The sequence below is a fragment of the Garra rufa genome, chromosome 1 (assembly GCF_049309525.1).
Source record: "Garra rufa chromosome 1, GarRuf1.0, whole genome shotgun sequence".
Classification (NCBI taxonomy): Eukaryota; Metazoa; Chordata; class Actinopteri; order Cypriniformes; family Cyprinidae; genus Garra; species Garra rufa.
In genome coordinates, this window is record NC_133361.1 from 72,335,263 (window position 1) to 72,354,088 (window position 18,826).

General features: G+C 37.7%; 1 protein-coding gene across 1 annotated transcript; it reads left to right on the forward strand.

Annotated features, from left to right (window-relative positions):
* Window positions 1-716: 716 nt before the first annotated feature.
* On the forward strand, window positions 717-18,327 carry LOC141319622 (ubiquitin carboxyl-terminal hydrolase 15-like). Its single transcript, XM_073833263.1, has 5 exons — window positions 717-845; window positions 12,624-12,751; window positions 15,023-15,147; window positions 16,027-16,153; window positions 18,152-18,327. Exons 1-5 carry the CDS (start codon window positions 757-759, stop codon window positions 18,325-18,327), a joined length of 645 nt encoding a protein of 214 aa, XP_073689364.1. The 5' UTR covers window positions 717-756.
* Window positions 18,328-18,826: the final 499 nt, after the last annotated feature.

The window sequence follows — 18,826 nt, forward strand, 5'->3', positions numbered from 1 at the left end:
CCCTATATTGCTATTAAATGTCACAGCAGTCCACATAAAAAGAAATACTATAGTAGATTTACTATAGAAAATGTACTCAAAATTTTATAGTAAATACTAGTGTTTTTTAACCATACTTTAGTAAAAGTACTACAGTAAATAGTAACTTATGAATGGTAATTTGTTGTGGTACTCTTACACTTCATAAAAAAAAAAATGCTTCATTCCTCCCTCCCGAAGAGTGATGAAATTAATAGATGTCTCATGTATTTGTATGTAGTCAATACTAGAGTAAGCTGCAGTATAAATGAACAAAGTGTAGTAAATAATATAACATACTAGAGTGTGCTACAATTTACTATGCAATACTATGATATACTACACTATAGCCTACTATACAGTATTTTCCATCTACAGTATTTTTTCATAACACAATTTTTTCGCACAACTTCCTGCATTTTTTGATTTTCAAAAAACTTAATTCAGTGTGATTTATAAGCTATTTCGTTGGGACAAAAAGAAAAAAGAAAAAAAAGTGTGAGATTAACTAATACTTTAAAATTTTGGATTGATTTTGGATTGATTATGCTGAATAGTTGGTCGTAGTACAACCAGATGATGCTAATTTGTTTATTTGCACGTTTTTGCATGTATAATTAGATTGCCATTGAATAAGAAAGTGAAACCAACTTCAAGCGCGAACCCTTGCACTCGGCGGCGTGCGTGATGTCGTCAGTAGTGTGTTCTTCAAGCGGCTTTGGTAGTGTGCGAGTGAAGATGGCAGAAGGCGGCAAGATAGATGTGGAGACGCAGAAAGCAGAGATCGCGGCGCTCTTGAAAACGCCGCTGCGCAAAGCAGATACCTGGTGAGACACTAGATAACACACTCTTATAATATAACAACTCAAGGAGGACACGCGATTCCTGTGCGAAAACGGGCCAGAGTCTTATCAGTCAACTAATAACGTGAAAACAGCCGTTCAGAGATTAGAACAAATCGCCATAATCAGTCCGACATCAGAATTAGTAAATGATCAGTGTGTCATGGCGGTGTTAGAGGCGCGCTGTCAAAAACAGTGCAGTTCTTTTACACCTACTTCCGCGTCCTTCCAATGCTGCCTTAAATGCATCACGTGATTTTGGAAACTGATATAAAGCTGGTTCGATGTTTGAAGTTTGACATTTCAGAGATTCGGCCTCGGAAATCTTCAGTAGTTCTTTAAAGGTCCACTGAAGCGCCTTGAAACAAGCAGCGTTATTCTATGTGGTGACATACTTTTAACTGAAACAAAAACATATCGCCCAGCCCCGCCCACTAATTTTGAATAGCCAATAGCGTTCCATTTATATCTGCTCCGGCCAGAGCTGTTGAGCTCAGTAAAGCTGCATTTGTAAGCTTATGACAGCCACAGACTAATAAATCACCCACAGGTTCAATATGAAACTCTTGCTAAAACGAAATGGTGATCATAATCATGCTGAGGCTGTGTAGTTTAATACATGCCGATCGCACATATGATCTGCTCCGTGTATTGCGTCTCTGTGTAGGGGGCGGGACATTACGGACTCTAGAGAGCATTTGATTGGACAAAACGTTTGATGAGAAACTGAAGTGCACGGTGATATCATCCAAATCCTTGCTTCATATTGGCGGAAGTGACGAGACTGTAAGTTTTGAATGACCATATCTTGTTAACGCAAATTTTGTCATTGTTTTGAAGCACACTAGCTTGTAGATAATCTTAAGGCTAATATATTTATACTAAAAGCCAAAAAACTTTAAAAAAAATTTTGATTTCAGGGGGACTTTAAGGATTTAGCTCAATGACAAGAAACATTCTGTGTTCTAATTGTTTTCAAATGTAGAAGACAACACACCATGTGTTTTATTTGTTTTAATCTGCCTTAAGGTTTTGTAACTGATAGGCCTTATAATGTAATAGCGCAGGATAGGGACCATCTGCAAAGTGAAAAAGATTAAGAAAAGATGTGATCAGATGATGTTGACTACTTGCTGATAGTGAAGATATCACCATTTAATCATATCTAGAGTCTATTTCTACTGTTAATTTTAGATTAGTGCCTCTACTGTTTTAATACCACAAATCCAGCAGTATTCTGATCAAACAATCTGTATTTTACTCCATACATAGACACACACAGACATCAAAAATGAGTGCAGGGGAGAGCGGGGCACAACCTAACACTTTTTGAATTTCGTGGTTTATGTAAATCCAGGTGGGGTTCAGAGTACAATTTTTTATCCTCTTGTCTAGTACAAATATATCGCTTTGTGTCATATTTACAGTGTATAAGTTTTTTGTTATTTACCTCAAAAGAAAGGAAGTGAAACGTGACAACATGCCCCGTAGGTGGGGTACATTGGAACATCTGAGGGGCACGTTGTAACACGACCATATGACAGCTTAAAATGTTATCTGATCGAATTAAATATGCACAACAAACTAAAATATTTTGTCAGTAAAATACATGTGTTACCTTTTTAGGGTTGGGTATCATTTGAATTTAATCGATTCCGATTCCGCTTATCGATTCCGATTCTTTTCGATTCCCTTTTTCGATTCCAATTTAGTAAAAAACAACAACAAAAGTAAAATATTAATATGTCAAAAATGTTTATTTTCAGTGCCATTACGTTTCAGCTCAAATAACAAACAAAAACCAGCACTAGGCTGGATAAGAACTGAGTTGCTCAGCTACATATGTTCAAAAAACTTAAATTAAAGTTAAATTAAAATGCACAACACTTGTTGGTTGCAACTAAAATTGCATAGGACTTGTTTTTAACAGTGCAAGGGCTTGTAGAGGTTTGCTAAAGTTATCACCAGACCAGTGCTTAGCAATTTTTTTTTTAGAAAAATCAACATATCAGCCTTTTCTGGGAGTATACGAGATCTTTCGGGGGAAATAGTATCTCCAGCAGTGGAAAAAACCCTTTCACTTGGGGTTGAAGAAGCCTGCACACATAAATATGATGAAGCAAGATCTGACAGGAAAGGATATGTGTTTTTCTGTTTCCACCACCAGGCAGCAGGGTCATCAGATGTCATTGTAGGTGGCAGGGCTTGGTACAACCTCAGCTCTGCATCCACTTTGTTGTCAATGGACTAGGGGTGGAGCCGAACCCGAATACGGTATTCGGAAAGGCACAAATAGCGTGTTTTTAACGAATACTTATTTCGAACAAATACCTTAAAAAATATTTGTATTCGGGAACAAGAAAAACTTTCTATCAAAAAAGTTGCGTTTCCTCAGGAGACCGCAGTCAGTGTATGCCCGCATGAGTGAGTGAGTGACATTCAAGAGTCGGGGGGTGGGGGTAAAAGAGGTGACTGACACAGGCTGCTCCACACAGCAACAGAGAAGACTCGGCTGGGCTGGGTGAAAAAAGACTTCACTGCGTCACTATTTTTGATGAATGTATTTCTGTACCTTAACTAGCTTCATAACTTTTTATAACTTTGAGAAGCAGAGTTTGATCGGGAGATTATTCTATTAGGGGCCGTTCAAATGTGCGCTAAAGTTCGTCGTTATTTCAAATGTAGACGCACAGTATGCGCGCTCATAATGAAAGCAACGCTCACACGGTGCTACGCGCTCATTTTTCCACAAGGACAGGTTGTGGTGGGGTTCATAATGTTCATAATGGTATTTTATTAGTTGGTTTAACCATGAATGAGGTAATGGCTGTCATGTTATTATTATTTTTTTCAATGACGTTCCTTGTTACATATTCAAAAACATCAACCAATATTGCATATCCATAATTATTATAATGGATATAATTAAAGAATACTTACAATATAAAGTAAATTAAAAGTTTAGCGCACAAAAAAAAACTGGATTTTTACACCTATTTTGAATTTTACTCAAATACAAATACAAATACTTTTCCCCTCTCAACAAATACAAATACAGATACAAATACCGGCTGCTTTGCACACCCCTACAATGGACATTGTTGTGCTCTCTGTCGATCTAATTTTCTGTTCATCATCTGCTGCAAAAAGCTCCTCCAATGGGGATATTTTGGCTCTTTTGCAGGGAGGTGGCTACAGAGAGAGTACAGTAGTATTACTTATAACAATAAGAGGATACTAAAGAAAACATCATACATACACAGTTATATTATTGTTAAGAATTTAGTTATAAAAAATATTTTTTGCTATTTTCACTATGTACGTACATTATCATCCTCTTCCTCTCTCTCCCCCTTGTCTGTGATGTCATTCTCTCTTTGTTTTCTTATCTCCTCATTTGACTGCACTGCAATCCCTTCTTCAGAATCTATTCTTGACTAGAGACACAATGCAATTTAGATTTAGACAGGCATGTATTTTGTCATATAACTGAGGATATTAGACCAACATAATATATGTGTAAACATCAGTTTTCACCTTTGTAGATTCTGGTACATTTGCCACCGTTAGCTTTTCTTTTATGCGGACCCAGACAGTGCTGCTGTCTTCAATTTTGTGTTTAAAGCGTGGGTCCAATGCAGTGGCCTCCTCAAGAAAGCTTCTGATGTCATCCCCCTGTAAGACAAATATTTATTAAAAACAACAAAGACATCAAGCAAGCATTTTATTATTCTTATTTTCTTGACTTCTTGAGAATTCTTATTTACCTGGTATCGCTTGGACAGGTTTTCCCAGACAGCCTGCTTAATGCTGGACAAAAACACTGTGTCTTCCTCTACAACTGTGAAGTGTTTTTCAAGCTTTTGAAGAATTGGTAGGATCTGACCACATGTAGGGCTCTTTTCAGAAGAAACGCAGAGTGTAGATGTGTACAAAATTCTCATCCGATGGACAAACTCTTCTCCCTTTCTGAAATCTTCATCAGTCAGCCGAGCAAGTCTGGATAACATACAATGCAAAGAAGCTTAGGAAAGTTTTCACCTTTATAGTCATATCACGCATAGCAAAGAACTATACAAATTCTTCTTGCTTACCGGTCCCTCTCTATTGGCTTTCTCAAACGCTGATCCAAGCTGGCTGCCTGAATAGCAGGGTACTGTTCGAGAAACCGTTCTATCATCAAGTAGAGGGAATTCCAGCGGGTTTTTACATCAAGAATAAGTGAGTGTTGAGGCAAATCTAAAACAAAAGCATGGGTGAGATGAAATGTAGATTACATTTGTTAAAACAAATGTTAAACTTTATACACTTTAAGATTCTATTTACATACTATATACATTTTATAATACATAATACAGTGTTGGTAAAGAGAGCAATTCTTACTTAGGACTTGTTATTTTTCCCGGAGCACAGTCTTTGCCAGAGATGACCTCTTCATCCAAACAACAATGTTCCGAATCTTTGCTGTCCATTTTGCCACTGATGCCACTGAATGGACTCTCTGAGCTCCAAGATTAAGTGTATGGGCAAAACAACCTAGCTTTATGAATTGTAGCCTTTTTATCGCCACATCCATGTTGGCAGCGTTATCAACAGTGACTGCCACTATTTTATCCATTATGCCAAATTCTTGCAAAACCTCATTTATTTCTTCAGCGACAACTGGTCCTGTCTGTGCTTCATATACTGCTTTTGTTGTTAGAACTTTCTGTCTCGTTTCCCCTTCTAGAATGTAGTGTGCAGTCACTGTGGGATAATGATCTTGAGACAGGCTTGTCCAGCTATCGCTGGTCAAAGCAACTTTTCCTACAGTAGTTAGCTCCGTTATTAAGTTTGCCTTTTCTACATTGTACCATGCAGGGATTAAGACGTTGGACAAGCTATCCCTGGAAGGGGGAGTGTACTTTGGGTTGAGTGCCCTTGTCATCTCCCTGGGAATAAAAAAAAAAAAACATCACTAAAACTCCGTCGTAGGTTTAAAATTATGAAAGAAAAAAAATTCCTATAATGTAACACTTACCTAAACGATGATGACTCAACAACTGAAAAGGGGTGCAACCCTTTAACTATGAATGCTGTAATCGACCTGTGACACTCCTCAATTGTTTCTTTTGTGAGCTTTCCTTTCGAAGCGAGGGAGAATGGTGTCTCACACGGAACGTTTTGTGGCGTCGTCGCCTTACTAGTGCCGGCTAATGAAGGGCTCTCTGCACTCGGGATGCGCAATGAATCAAACACTGCGCATTCTTTTATTTCGACGTGGTGAACCAGTCGCAAATGCTTGGACATGTTGGTCGTGACACCTTGCTTGCAACATATTAGTTTATCACAATAATTACACTTAGCTTTGTCTTCATTTTTTACAAAGTGTAGCCACACTTTTGAGCGCTTCCCACGATCCATCTTGTTGTAGACTGATGATGTTTACATAACCACATAAGGTCCTGGCAGATTGCCCGCGCGGAAGGTCCTGGCAGATTGCCAGATGAAAAAAAATTAACCCAGGAATCGATAGGAGGAATCGAAATTTTAATTTTATAACAAGTATCCGATTCTTTATATTAAGTATCCGATTCCAGAATCGGAGTCGATTTTCGATTCCCAACCCTATACCTTTTTCAAATGAAGTAATGACGTTTGTAAAATAATAATAATAATAATCTAATTTTGGAGTTTGACAATGAACACATCGCAACAATGCTTTGAACGGCCCTGATCTCAACACACAGCTCTCACAGAACACCACACACATAAACCAGCCAAAATACTTACATTTCTTGAAATAATAACTTCTGAACTTTAAACATTGATTGTCAGCCTTTATTCACCTGTTTCTTGTGATTCCTTATCAAAACCCATAGAAGTAAATAGAGTAAATTGCACCGCTAATGTCCTAGAGTAGCATAGTTTAAAAACAGCGGGGCATATTGTCACACAGTGTTACAACGTTCCCCATCTGCGCCACTGGAGTTTAAAACAGGTTAGTGTCTTCTAAACTTAGCAAATTGTCTTAGTAAAGATAGCAAATTGGAGATTAAAATAATAGCAGTTTTGTCTAATTTTAAATGAATACTAAAAACTGAAACGAAAAATGATAAACATTCAGCGAAATCTTCAAAATGCTTTTCTATTTTGGCGCTCTTTTTTTCTCTGCATAGTGTTGCTATGGCAACTAGTAAAACCCGTGTTAGGTTGTGCCCCTATGAATCTCAACAATGGTGACATACTTCATGCCGCAATGCATTCTGGGAGCATGCATTTAGGTTCACTATGCCTTTAGGTTCGGTGTCTTTAAGTTTTTTGTCAAAAAATCCCAGTGTGAAAGCTAAGCAGACAAGGGCTAATTGTATTGTTTTCTCTTTTATTAGTAAAAAGGGCAGTCTGGGGTGCAGTTCATGTTCAACTTCGGTACGGTTTGCTTCTGATGTGAATGCATTCATACTAAGTGAACATGGAAGGGAACCATTAGTAATAACATTTGGATTTTTAGATTGACATGCTGTAATCGACTCCAGTGTTCTTTTGGACCCTTTGCATTACAGTTGTGACAAACAGATGCATGGCGAAAATTCAGCAAAACACTGGGCAGAAAAATGTATCCTTTTAACAGAGAAGCTCTGATTTGGGGATTTAAACTCTTGATATCGGGCAACCGCACACATGCACAGCAGAGGCATGTACAGCAGTTTGCAATAGCAGTTTGTCACCTTTTTTTTTCAACAAAAATAAAAATACATTTTGGTATAGTTCAGAGGTCTTCAGCAGTGTTGCCAGATTGGGCGGGTTTTCGCCCAATTGGGCTTCTTTTGATCGGCTTGGACCGGAGAATAACGCATTGGGCGGGTAGACAAAATTTGGGCTGCTTTAAAAAACAAAAGCCGCCCAATCAGCTGCTTTTTTCTTCGCTTTTATCATTAGTCATTGTTATTTTAATACCTTCGAGCTCAAAGTATCACAGTAATATAATGTGTAGTGCAGTCATCAACTCATTTTTGCTTAACGCAACCCTTACTAGTTTAGTTTAACAGAGACCTGTCAATCAATTTACGTCTTTAACGGATAGTGAGATGTGATGACTTGTGAGTGACGGGGTTTTGGCCCTATAACGGGCAAGACTTTGAATATGCAGCTTATTCATTTATTCATTTTAAGTAATTGCGATGGCAAAGTGGCCTAAATATAGTTACACGATAAAAAGTCTAAGTGGATTACACATGAGAGATGAATAGAAGACTTCTAAATATAATTGTAACTGAAATAAGAAAACGTGGGTGTGTGCCACATTACATGTTTCTCATCACTTTATCGTGCACTTTTTGCACAGAAATTAGCATGTTTTTTACTGTGGACATTGAAAATGATGCTTGTGTTTTTCCAAGGGTTAAAGTTATCGGTTAATTTCCACTTTGAAAAGAAGACATTTTACGCATATTTTTGGACTGTTTAGATCCATATTCCTGTGAAATTGATTTATCTTTATTTTATTTTGTCATTATTCTTTTTTTAAAGAGATAAAAATGGTCCTTATCAACCTTGACATGGCAATAAAATTTGGGCTGGTTTTTGTTGAAGTGGGCGGGTTTTGGTGAGCTTTTGGGCTGGAAATCGTCAACCCGATCTGGCAACACTGGTCTTCAGCCCTGTTCCTGGGGACCCACTATCCTGAAGAGTTTAGGTACAACCCTAATCAAACACACCCGAAGTGGCCAGTCAAGCTCCTCAAGACTGCTTGAAAATTGTAGGAAGCAGGTTGGAAATAATCATTCCAGGAGAGTGGGTCCCCACACAGCAAAAAGCCCAGTGTTAAATGAACTCTCCCGGGACTTTATTTGTTCGAACTCAAGAGTGTGAAGTGTTAAATTAACACTGAAGCGGAGTTAAAGTTAATGAGATAATTAGTGATAAAAGTGATCATTATTGAAGACACCTGATGTTAACAAGCAGAATCACCAAAGAAGGTGTCACCAATTTTAAAGCAACCATTATAGTGGTCAGTGTTTTCATTAGTTGGTCTCTTGACCCTTACATTTGTGACGTTAGATTTTGTTTAACTGTGTATTTGAGGGGAAAAAGCTAGACAAGCCAAAAACACAGTGGTGGCGATGATTATGTTTTAGCACAATCATTTTGAGCCTATTCGCTGAGCTATATGTTTAATAAAGGTGATTAGTCTCTGTAAGAGTTCAGTCAGATGATTATCATTAATATTTAATATCAGCCTTTTGATTCCACAACAAAAGATTGCCCATTATTTTTTATACTTTTTTTGAAGATTTTTTTTTCATTTTTGTTATGATTTCTGAAAAAAAAAGTTTGTTTAGGCACACACAGACATCGAGAACCAGCAACAGTGACAAACAACATATTCAGATAAACAGAACTCTGAACATCACAAAACAAGCTACTAAAAAGTCACATAAAAACAACAAACACAAATCAAATAGTAAGAATAAAAGAAGTCATGAAGACAAATCAGCATAATATGTGACCCTGGACCACAAAACCAGTCTTAAGTCGCTGGGGTACATTGCATGGGTCAAAATTTTTGATTTTTCTTTTATGCCAAAAATCATTAAGAAATTAAGTAAAGTTCATGTTCCATGAAGATTTTTTGTAAAATTCCTACTGTAAACATATCAAAATGTAATTTTTGATGTGTAATATGCATTGTTAAGAACCTAATTTGGACAACTTTAAAGGTGATTTTCTCAGTATTTTGATTTTTTTGCATCCTCAGATTTCTGATTTCAAATAGATGTATCTCAGTCAAATATTGTCCTAACAAACCATACATCAATAGAAAGCTTATTTATTGAGCTTTCATATGATGTATAAATCTTAGTTTTGTCAAATTTAACCTTATGACTGGTTTTGTGGTCCAGGGTCACATATATTTATGCCTCAATGTATGATGGGAGTCATGGATGAGTTTTGATTGGCTACAACATGCTTTTTGGATGGTCACCGTTGTGATTCTCACACTGATTCTTCATGTCTGTGTGTCTTAATAAATAATTTTTAAAAACCTATGCCTGACTATAGATATCCCTGCTGAAAAAAACAGCCTAGGCTTGGTTTTTTCACCAGGGATTATATTGCTCACATAGTGGGAGTGATTAGTGAAGTAAGCAATTTTCTGTCATACAGAGCACTACAAGAAATTTCTATCAGAAAATAACCACCTTTACTCTGCTGCAGAAGTCAAACAAAATCTCATGCAGTGTTGTAGTCGAGTCACCAACTGTCGAGTCCGAGTCGAGTCTCGAGTCCCAGTGTTCGAGTCCGAGTCCAAGTCCAAGTCCGAGTCACCAAAGAAGAGTCCGAGTCGAGTCCAAGTCGAGTCACCGTTACCAGAGTTCGAGTCCGATTCGAGTCTCAAGTCCCGTATTCGAGTCTGAGAGTTCCGTCTCCACTCTGGGACCTTCAAAAAACTGATAAAATTTATTAAAGAGGTTCTACATTAAACAAAAATGACACCACTGTCAGAATTGCAAAGGGGGTTTATTTATGTTTAAGAAAACAATTTATTTTACACTGAAGAAAAAAAAAAGATCCTGGATGGCAGTGGGAGGAGTACATGATTAGGAAATTTCCATTTTTGTGTGAACTAATTCTTTAACACTGTATTACAGAAATACACTTAGCAAAAAAAAAAAAAAGAAAAGAAAAGAAACCTGCATATTACAGGACACTGTATTTTAAAGATACTTAAAACGTAAAAATCAATACGATATGCAGAGAGAGAGAGAGAGAGAGAGATTGTGTGTGTGACTGAATTATTTAAAGTGTGCGTGCGTTCGTGTGCGCGTGTGTGCGTGTGTGTGACGGCAAGCGACTGGTCAGAAAGCAACGTGTAACGTTAGTTTGATATGTTTCTTGTCGACACCACAGGATTTTAAAAGTCAAAATTGCAAAAAAATGTTTAATCTGACATAGTGACTATCGCAACAGACAAATATCGCAAAAATCTGATCAGGCACAGTGACTATTAAGGTTATCAACAGACAAAAAAAACAAAAAAATGCTGTAACTTGAACCAGACATACATTGACCCTAGCTTCTTCTGTTTGTTATCATATATGCATTAGTCAATAATATTTTTTTGAAAAAAGCTAACGTTAGGCAATGGAAAGCATTTTACTTTCTTTTCTGGGTGCATCCGTGACAGGTGTCTGTTAACGTTTGAGGTTGTCCCTGTCTTTTCCTCAATTGAGCGATTACACACACAACATTTAGCGCTGCTCTTTCCAGCATTAGAAGCAAAATTTTGCGTAGGCGAACTTCACATTTACATTAACATTAACATTTAGCCCGCGAATCATGCATCATGCATTGTACGAGCGTAAAAGTGAGTGACGTCAGTGAGTGTGTTGTCAAGCAAAGAGAGCGAGAGGTAGCAGTCTCTGTGAAGGGAGATCGCGGCCGGTCTTGGGCACGAAACAGGAAAAGTGTAACACCTTATTTTTTATAACATATTTAGTCAAAAACAAAGTGATGAATGCTCAAGTCGGATTGTATATATCCTCGAGTCCGAGTCCAAGTACGAGTCATCAATCCGCGAGTCCAAGTCGAGTCACAAGTCCAGAGAGTGGATTCTCGAGTCGGACTCGAGTCCAAAGAATAGTGACTCGAGTCGGACTCGAGTCCGAGTCCAGGACTCGATTACTCCATCACTGATCTCATGTTATAAATGTAAGGGTAAACAGCCTAACTAAAGTAAACACTGACCACTATAATGGTTGCTTTAGAATATTCTCCTTTGGCGATTCTGCTTGTTAACATCAGGTGTCTTCAATAATACTGCAGAGAACAGACACTACAATTAAAAACTGAATGCAGTTGCTCAACGCAGTGCCGAATGATAGTCACATAGGGGGAGCCGTGGGGGCCGTTTAGGGGGCCGTTTAGGGGCAGCCGTTTAGGGGCAGCCGTGGCCTAATGGTTAGGGAGTCGGACTTGTAACCGAAAGGTTGCAGGTTCGATTCCCAGGTCCGGCAGGGATTGTAGGTGGTGGGAGTGAATGTACAGCACTCTCTCCACCCTCAATACCACGGCTGAGGTGAGTCCCTTGAGCAAGGCACCGTTCCCCCAACTGCTCCCCGGGCGCCGCAGCAATGGCTGCCCACTGCTCCGGGTGTGTGTTCACGGTGTGTGTGTGTTCACTACTGTGTGTGTGCACTTGGATGGGTTAAATGCAGAGCACAAATTCCTAGTATGGGTCACCATACTTGGCCTCACCTCACTTCCTTTCCTTTCCTTTCCATCAGATCCGCAGCAGTAGTCCAATTTTATTTATCATTCCGGATAGTGATGAGAAGATTATTCTACCAACCGGGAACGGTGAACAAAAATGTTCTGTTTAAAAAAACTCAAACATTTATAAAAAGAGTTTTTACAAACCCATAATGTATTAAATGCTACTAATATACCATTAAAAAAAACATTAGATTGAACGTGTCTGGATAACATGTTCTTTTATTAAATGGCAAAGCTTGTTTTATTTATTTTATGGGGAATTTCTCTAAGTAGGCCAATAAGAGACTATTGACTATTGCTCTCATTAAAAATGTCTACAAATTTATTTGCATATGTTATAAGTATAGCTTGAAAAAAAAAAAAAAAATACAAAAAAGCATTTATTATTATTTTGTTTTGTTTTTATTTTTACAATATTTATATAAATATTACAATATTGTATATTGTTATTGAGAATTCTTTTGGAAATTATAATAGTGTGGTGAAATCTGGAGCTGTTTCCTGCAGGTATTTGGTGGACAGTACCTGGTTCAAGAAGTGGAAGGGATATGTGGGATTTGACAGCTGGGACATATATCAGACGGGCAGCCAGGACATGTTTCCTGGACCAGTGGACAACTCCGGTCTGCTCACAGGTGAGAAATTTTAAGCAAATATCAACCTTACCATGAAAAAAAAAAGTTTCTACCAAAAGAACAAAACTAAGGCATGCATTTAGGGTCTGTTTTTTACTGCATTAATGTGTATTAATAAACCATGCTTGTCCACCACATATGTGACCCTGGACCACAAAACCAGTCATAATGTTAAATTTTACAAAACTGAGATGTATGCATCATAAGCTCAATAAATAAGCTTTCTTTTGACGTATGGTTTGTTAGGATAGGACAATATTTGGCTGAGATACATCTATTTGAAAATCTGGAATCTGAGGGTGCAAAAAAATCAAAATACTGAGAAAATCACCTTTAAAGTTGTCCAAATTGAGTTCTTAACAATGCATATTACTAATCAAAAATTACATTTTGATATGTTTACAGTAGGAATTTTACAAAAAAATCTTCATGGAACATGATCTTTACTAGATTTCCTAATGATTTTTGGCATAAAAGAAAAATCTAAAATTTTGAACCCATGCATTGTATTTTTGGCTATTGCTACAAATATGCCCCAGCGACTTAAGGTGGGGGTGAGGTGTGCACCTAGAGTAAAATTACACTGTAATCAAACTGTCAACAGTAAGCATTTAATAGATGGACCCTGTTTAGGATAGTGTTCCCCCGTTTTTGTGTTCAGGATTTTTAGGTCATCTCGATGATGCACTAGAGCTAGGGCTGTAACGATACGCGATATGAAACCGAAATCGCGACACTCAGATCCACGATCCTATGTCGCGGTGTAATAAGGGAGAATCGCGACACACCCCGTGACTACCTTTCCAATCATGTGACGCCTGCCTGCAAAAGTTGAGCTAGTTGAAGAAGAACGTGAGGAAACATGGCAACCAACCCAGAGATTGCGGACCCTCCCTCCTCATTTAAGTCAGCAGTATGGCAACATTTCTGAGCTGTATGATCCATAAAATACGGAGGAAGGCTATTAATAAAGAAAAAAAATCCAGAAAATGCGGGTAGTATAGCCTGCGCAGTAAAAAATACAATTATGTGTAAAATGTCATATTAAACTGTGTCTGACATGAAAACCACGCTAGTCATTGTCCCATAAAATGACAAATAGCAAATAACACATGGTATTTAAAAACACTCTTAAAGGAGAACTCCGGTGTGATTTTGACCTAAAGTGTATTGAATCATGATACCGAGTGTGAACGTACCTTGCATATCTCATCTCGGTGTGTGTCCTGCTGTCCGAAATCTGGGGTCAGTTAGCCGATGCTCACAACAGAGAGTCAACAGGGCATCGGAATAGCCATGTAAATAAATCACTGTTTTACGCCATTTACGAGGCACAAAGTAGCTCCACACTTCATTGGTAGACTTCCAAGGGCCCTGACATTTAAAACGAGACATTGAGAACTCAGAAAAAGCACCGGTAGTTTATTTACAAGAAGATTTATACAGACAGTACCTGGAAAAGAAAATCCGGTAGCCGCCATCCTGAACTTACGATAAGTCACGATAAGTCGAGTGTCGAGCACCAAGGAATTTATCAGGTTATCAACGTATCAGGTTGTAGTTTCCTTCGTGCTCGACACTCGACTTATTGTGACTACATTTAAGATGGCGGCGACCGGTCTGTATAAATCTACTTGTAAATAAACTACCGGTGCTTTTTCTGAGTTCTCAATGTCTCGTTTTAAATGTCAGGGCCCTTGGAAGTCTACCAATGAAGTGTGGAGCTACTTTGTGCCTCGTAAATGGCGTAAAACAGTGATTTATTTACATGGCTATTCCGATGCCCTGTTGACTCTCTGTTGTGAGCATCGGCTAACTGACCCCAGATTTCGGACAGCAGGACACAAACCGAGATGAGATATGCAAGGTACGTTCACACTCGTTATCATGATTCAATACACTTTAGGTCAAAATCACACCGGAGTTCTCCTTTAAACGTGTTTTTAAAACACTCATGGTGGACTTACAAATGTTCTGATGCAGCGTTTTGTGAGTACATAACCTATTTACACTACTGTACAAGTTTGGTAAGATTACTTGCAGGTTTAGTGGTGCAATTTACGAGATACATCACATGTACCATTCACTCCTGTAACAAGCAATTCGAAAAACTCTAATATCTCCATAAATTTTTGACTAAGGTAAAAAAAAAACTTCGGATGGGGTATTTACATGGGCTTCGGAGTGCATAGCAATGAAGTCAAATCTACTCCGAACCAAAGCTTTTCTCTTCTGCTGCATATCAGTGATATATGTGTGTCCCGGTTACAGATGTGCTGGACATTAAGGAACACCTCGTTGATGAGCTGGACTATACCCTGGTTCCCACAGAGGGCTGGAAGAAGCTTGTGAGCTGGTATGGCCTAAAAGATGGACAGGAGCCTATTGCTCGCAAGGTAAAGCTGTCTGTGGAAGAGACCCAGCTGACAATTTTTTGTTCTAAGAATGTTCTGAGAACATTGTGCTATGTTGTGACAATGTTTTCAGCGGCAAGTTTTACTTTCGTTTCCAGAATATCTTCCTAAAAGGTAGGATAACATTCTTTAAAAACATTCCACAAATGTTTATTGATAAAATTGTTGGAACATTATACCCTCAACTTTTTAATATAGATTTCATCGGGAAGCTTCTCATTGGACGTTGGATGTGGACTCATGTGGACTCTAATGTTGCTCAGATGTCAAATTTTGGTTGAACGTAAAAACCCAACCTGTGTTTTATCACGATGAAGCTCCAACTTATTTAAATAACTCCAAAAACAGCATGGTCAGCTTCACTTATAATAAGCCAGGTTGACTTTATTTCTGTCATACATTTACAAAAGGGCGTATTGAGATCAAGAGAGGTTTAGATGTATGTTTGAAAGTAGTAGTTTGGTTTGATGTCATCATAATGGTGAGAAGCTTTTGCTTTAGTTGGACATTTTGAATCTTTGCTTTCAGATATTTTTCTTTTTCTCCTGTAGCTGTATTTGGTATGGTAAAAAGGTCAAGAGAAAACAATATTGGTGGTATTGGTTTCATGTGGATGGTTCAGATAACATTGATAATAACCATCTTACCTGAAACGATAGTTATCTGAGTCTGATCTGCATTGTTAGCTGCACATTATTTATTATAGAAATAGTACTACAGATGTTAAGATTCAGCTGTATTTTAATCAGATCATTTAAAGGAAACAGAAACTTGTTTGTCACACAAACATCAATAATCGGTGAATGTGTTTTTTTTCACTGTTGTGTTTAACTGTTGTTATTGTTTATTGTTTGTCTTTAGGTGATAGAAATGGGCGTGTTTGTGAAACACCGTAAGGTGGAAGTATACCTCACTGAATTAAATCTATGTGAAAACAGCAACATGGACTACATTGTCTCTAGGAGGTTCAGCAAAGAAGACACCATAGGTATGTACAGTGGTGTTTTCCCCCTTAGTTAAGGGTTAATGATAGTTGGTCATTGAGCAGAAATATCCTATATATTCAACAGATTATAAAAACTTAAATACAAGTTCTGAATGATTCTTAGAACTTTTACAGGTCTCTTGCTTCAGACTGTCCAGAAATATTATCTATCACAGCAAAATCCCAGCTGAAGCAGTGTTAAAGTTAATGAGATAATTAGGTGATTAATGAAGTGATGATTGATCATTATTGAAGACACCTGATGTTAATAAGCAGAATCACCAAAGGAGAAAACCAACATTTTTAAGCAACCATTATAGTGGTCAGTGTTTGCATTAGTTGGGCTCTTGACCCTTAGTTCTTTAATACTAGATTTTGTTTGTTGCTGTGTTTGATTTAAAACAGCCAGACATAAGCTCATGTCATCAGGTAATGATTATGTTTTAACACATTCATTGTTTGACATGAATCACCGTGTCTAATCTGCTAGTTTTTTTTCACTTATTGTAATAGCCTTGACAATCCACAGAAGATCCAGCACTTTCTATACTGTTTTGGAAAGATTTTTTTACAACCTGTATTAGAAAAGTATTTCACATCGGCACACATAGACATCAAGAACCAGCCCATGAATCTCAACAATGGTGACAAAGGCATATTCAGATAAACAGATCAACTCTGAACTCTCGTAATTTATTCATGCCGCAATGCATGATGGGAGTCATGGATGAGTTCTAATTGGCTGCAACACAGTTTTTGATGGTCACCGTTGTTGTGATTCTCACGCTGATTCTTCATGTCTGTGTGTCTAAATTAAAATAAACACTGTTTTTAACATCTGTCTGGTTATGCCAAAACTGATTGCTCTTTTGTTCACAGTTTCTTGTAGTCTGTAAGGAAATCCTATGTCAAATTCTCAAGTCAATATATGATGATTATGTCAAGCACAGTCAATACCACCTGAAGACTTTTGCTCTTGGCTTGTCTGGCTGTTACAACGCAGCAATTGCAGCCAAACAATACCTAATATTGAAGATTTAAGGGTCAAGAGCCCAACTAATGCAAACACTGACCACTATAATGGTTGCTTAAAAAATGTTGGTTTTCTTCTTTGGGGATTCTGCTTATTAACATCAGGTGTCTTCAATAATGATCAATCATCACTTCATTAATCACCTAATTATCTCATTAACTTTAACACTGCTTCAGTGTTAACTTTAACACTGAAGCCAGTGTATATATGAGTCTACAATTAACACTGGGAGTTTTTTGCCATAGGTCTGTTCTAAAGACATTCCCAAAATTTAATCTGCGTGACCTGAAATTATATTTGGGAGCATTCGTGCGAGTGCGAGAAACTGTTGTGGTCCGACTTGGTTTCATTTCTTTACAAAACTTTCGGTAGCCTATCTTGAACCAAGTCTGTCTTAAGTCAAGCAGAGCTAGACAAGACGAGCCTTTGAGGTTAAAACTATATAAATTGTCAATTTGTTTCAAAAAGGATCAATCGTTTTGCTAGATAAGACCCTTCTTCCTCGGCTGTGATCGAGCCCTTTGAAGCTGCATTTAAGCTGCATTTTGGAAGTTCAAACTCACGGGCACCATTGAAGTCCACTATATGGAGAACATTTCTGAAATGTTTTCCTCAAAAAACATAATTTCTTTATGACTGAAGAAAGAAAGACATAAACATTTTGGATGATAAGAGGGTGAGTACATTACCTGTAAATTTTTGTTCTGGAAGTGAACTTATAATTTTTACGGTTTTATGTTATTTTTTTAAAACTTCCTTTGTACTGTAATTAAAAAAAAAACACTTTATTAATGTTCATTTAGTCTTACTTTATAGCAGTAAAACTACAATACTTATGTGTCAGTTTCATCACTTACAAGAGTTAAACCCTCAAGCTTTTATTTTGCAAGAAAACTGCAGGGAGAACTTTATCTTTCTGTGATAGAAGGTTTACAAATCGTGCTGTCCACACATCTATCCTTTGACAGGCATCATTCAACAAGAGATGAGGAAATTGTTCAGTGTTCCAGATGAGAAGGAAACAAGGCTGTGGAACAAATACATGAGCAACACATTTGAGAAATTGACTAAACTGGACAGCACCGTTCAAGATGCTGGACTCTTTCAGGGACAGGTAAGTGCTTACCGCAACCAGGATCCCTAAGATAATTTGATAAACCTGAGAATAAAAAGAAAATGGACTGGGTCAGAAATTAGCTTTTCCATTAAGCAGCAATATTTGCCCCTTGGATTGACACTGCAAAGGTGGAACATAAGCTGCAGCTGTCATGACAAGCTTATTTACACAGCCTGTTTAATGCTGTTCAAAGGTGGCATACATGTATTAAGAGAATATTTCATGATGTTGTGTAATATAAACAGCCTACATATTATGGCAGATCATTCTTTTTGATGTATATGAGCTCAATAGATGTGTGTGTGTGATTGATCACCAAAAAAATGTTATTTTGTCTGAGGAGGAAAAGACAGAATACCTGTAATTAGGAGAATCTGTCATACGATTTGTCATGCAAGATGTTTGAAGATGCACAATGTTTTTTAAATCGCAATAGAGTTCGTTAGTTACTATTCGGTTATTGCAGTTTCAGCAGTTGCATTGTGAATACTGTAACCTGTTAACGTTTGACCTCTCCGCTCAGGTT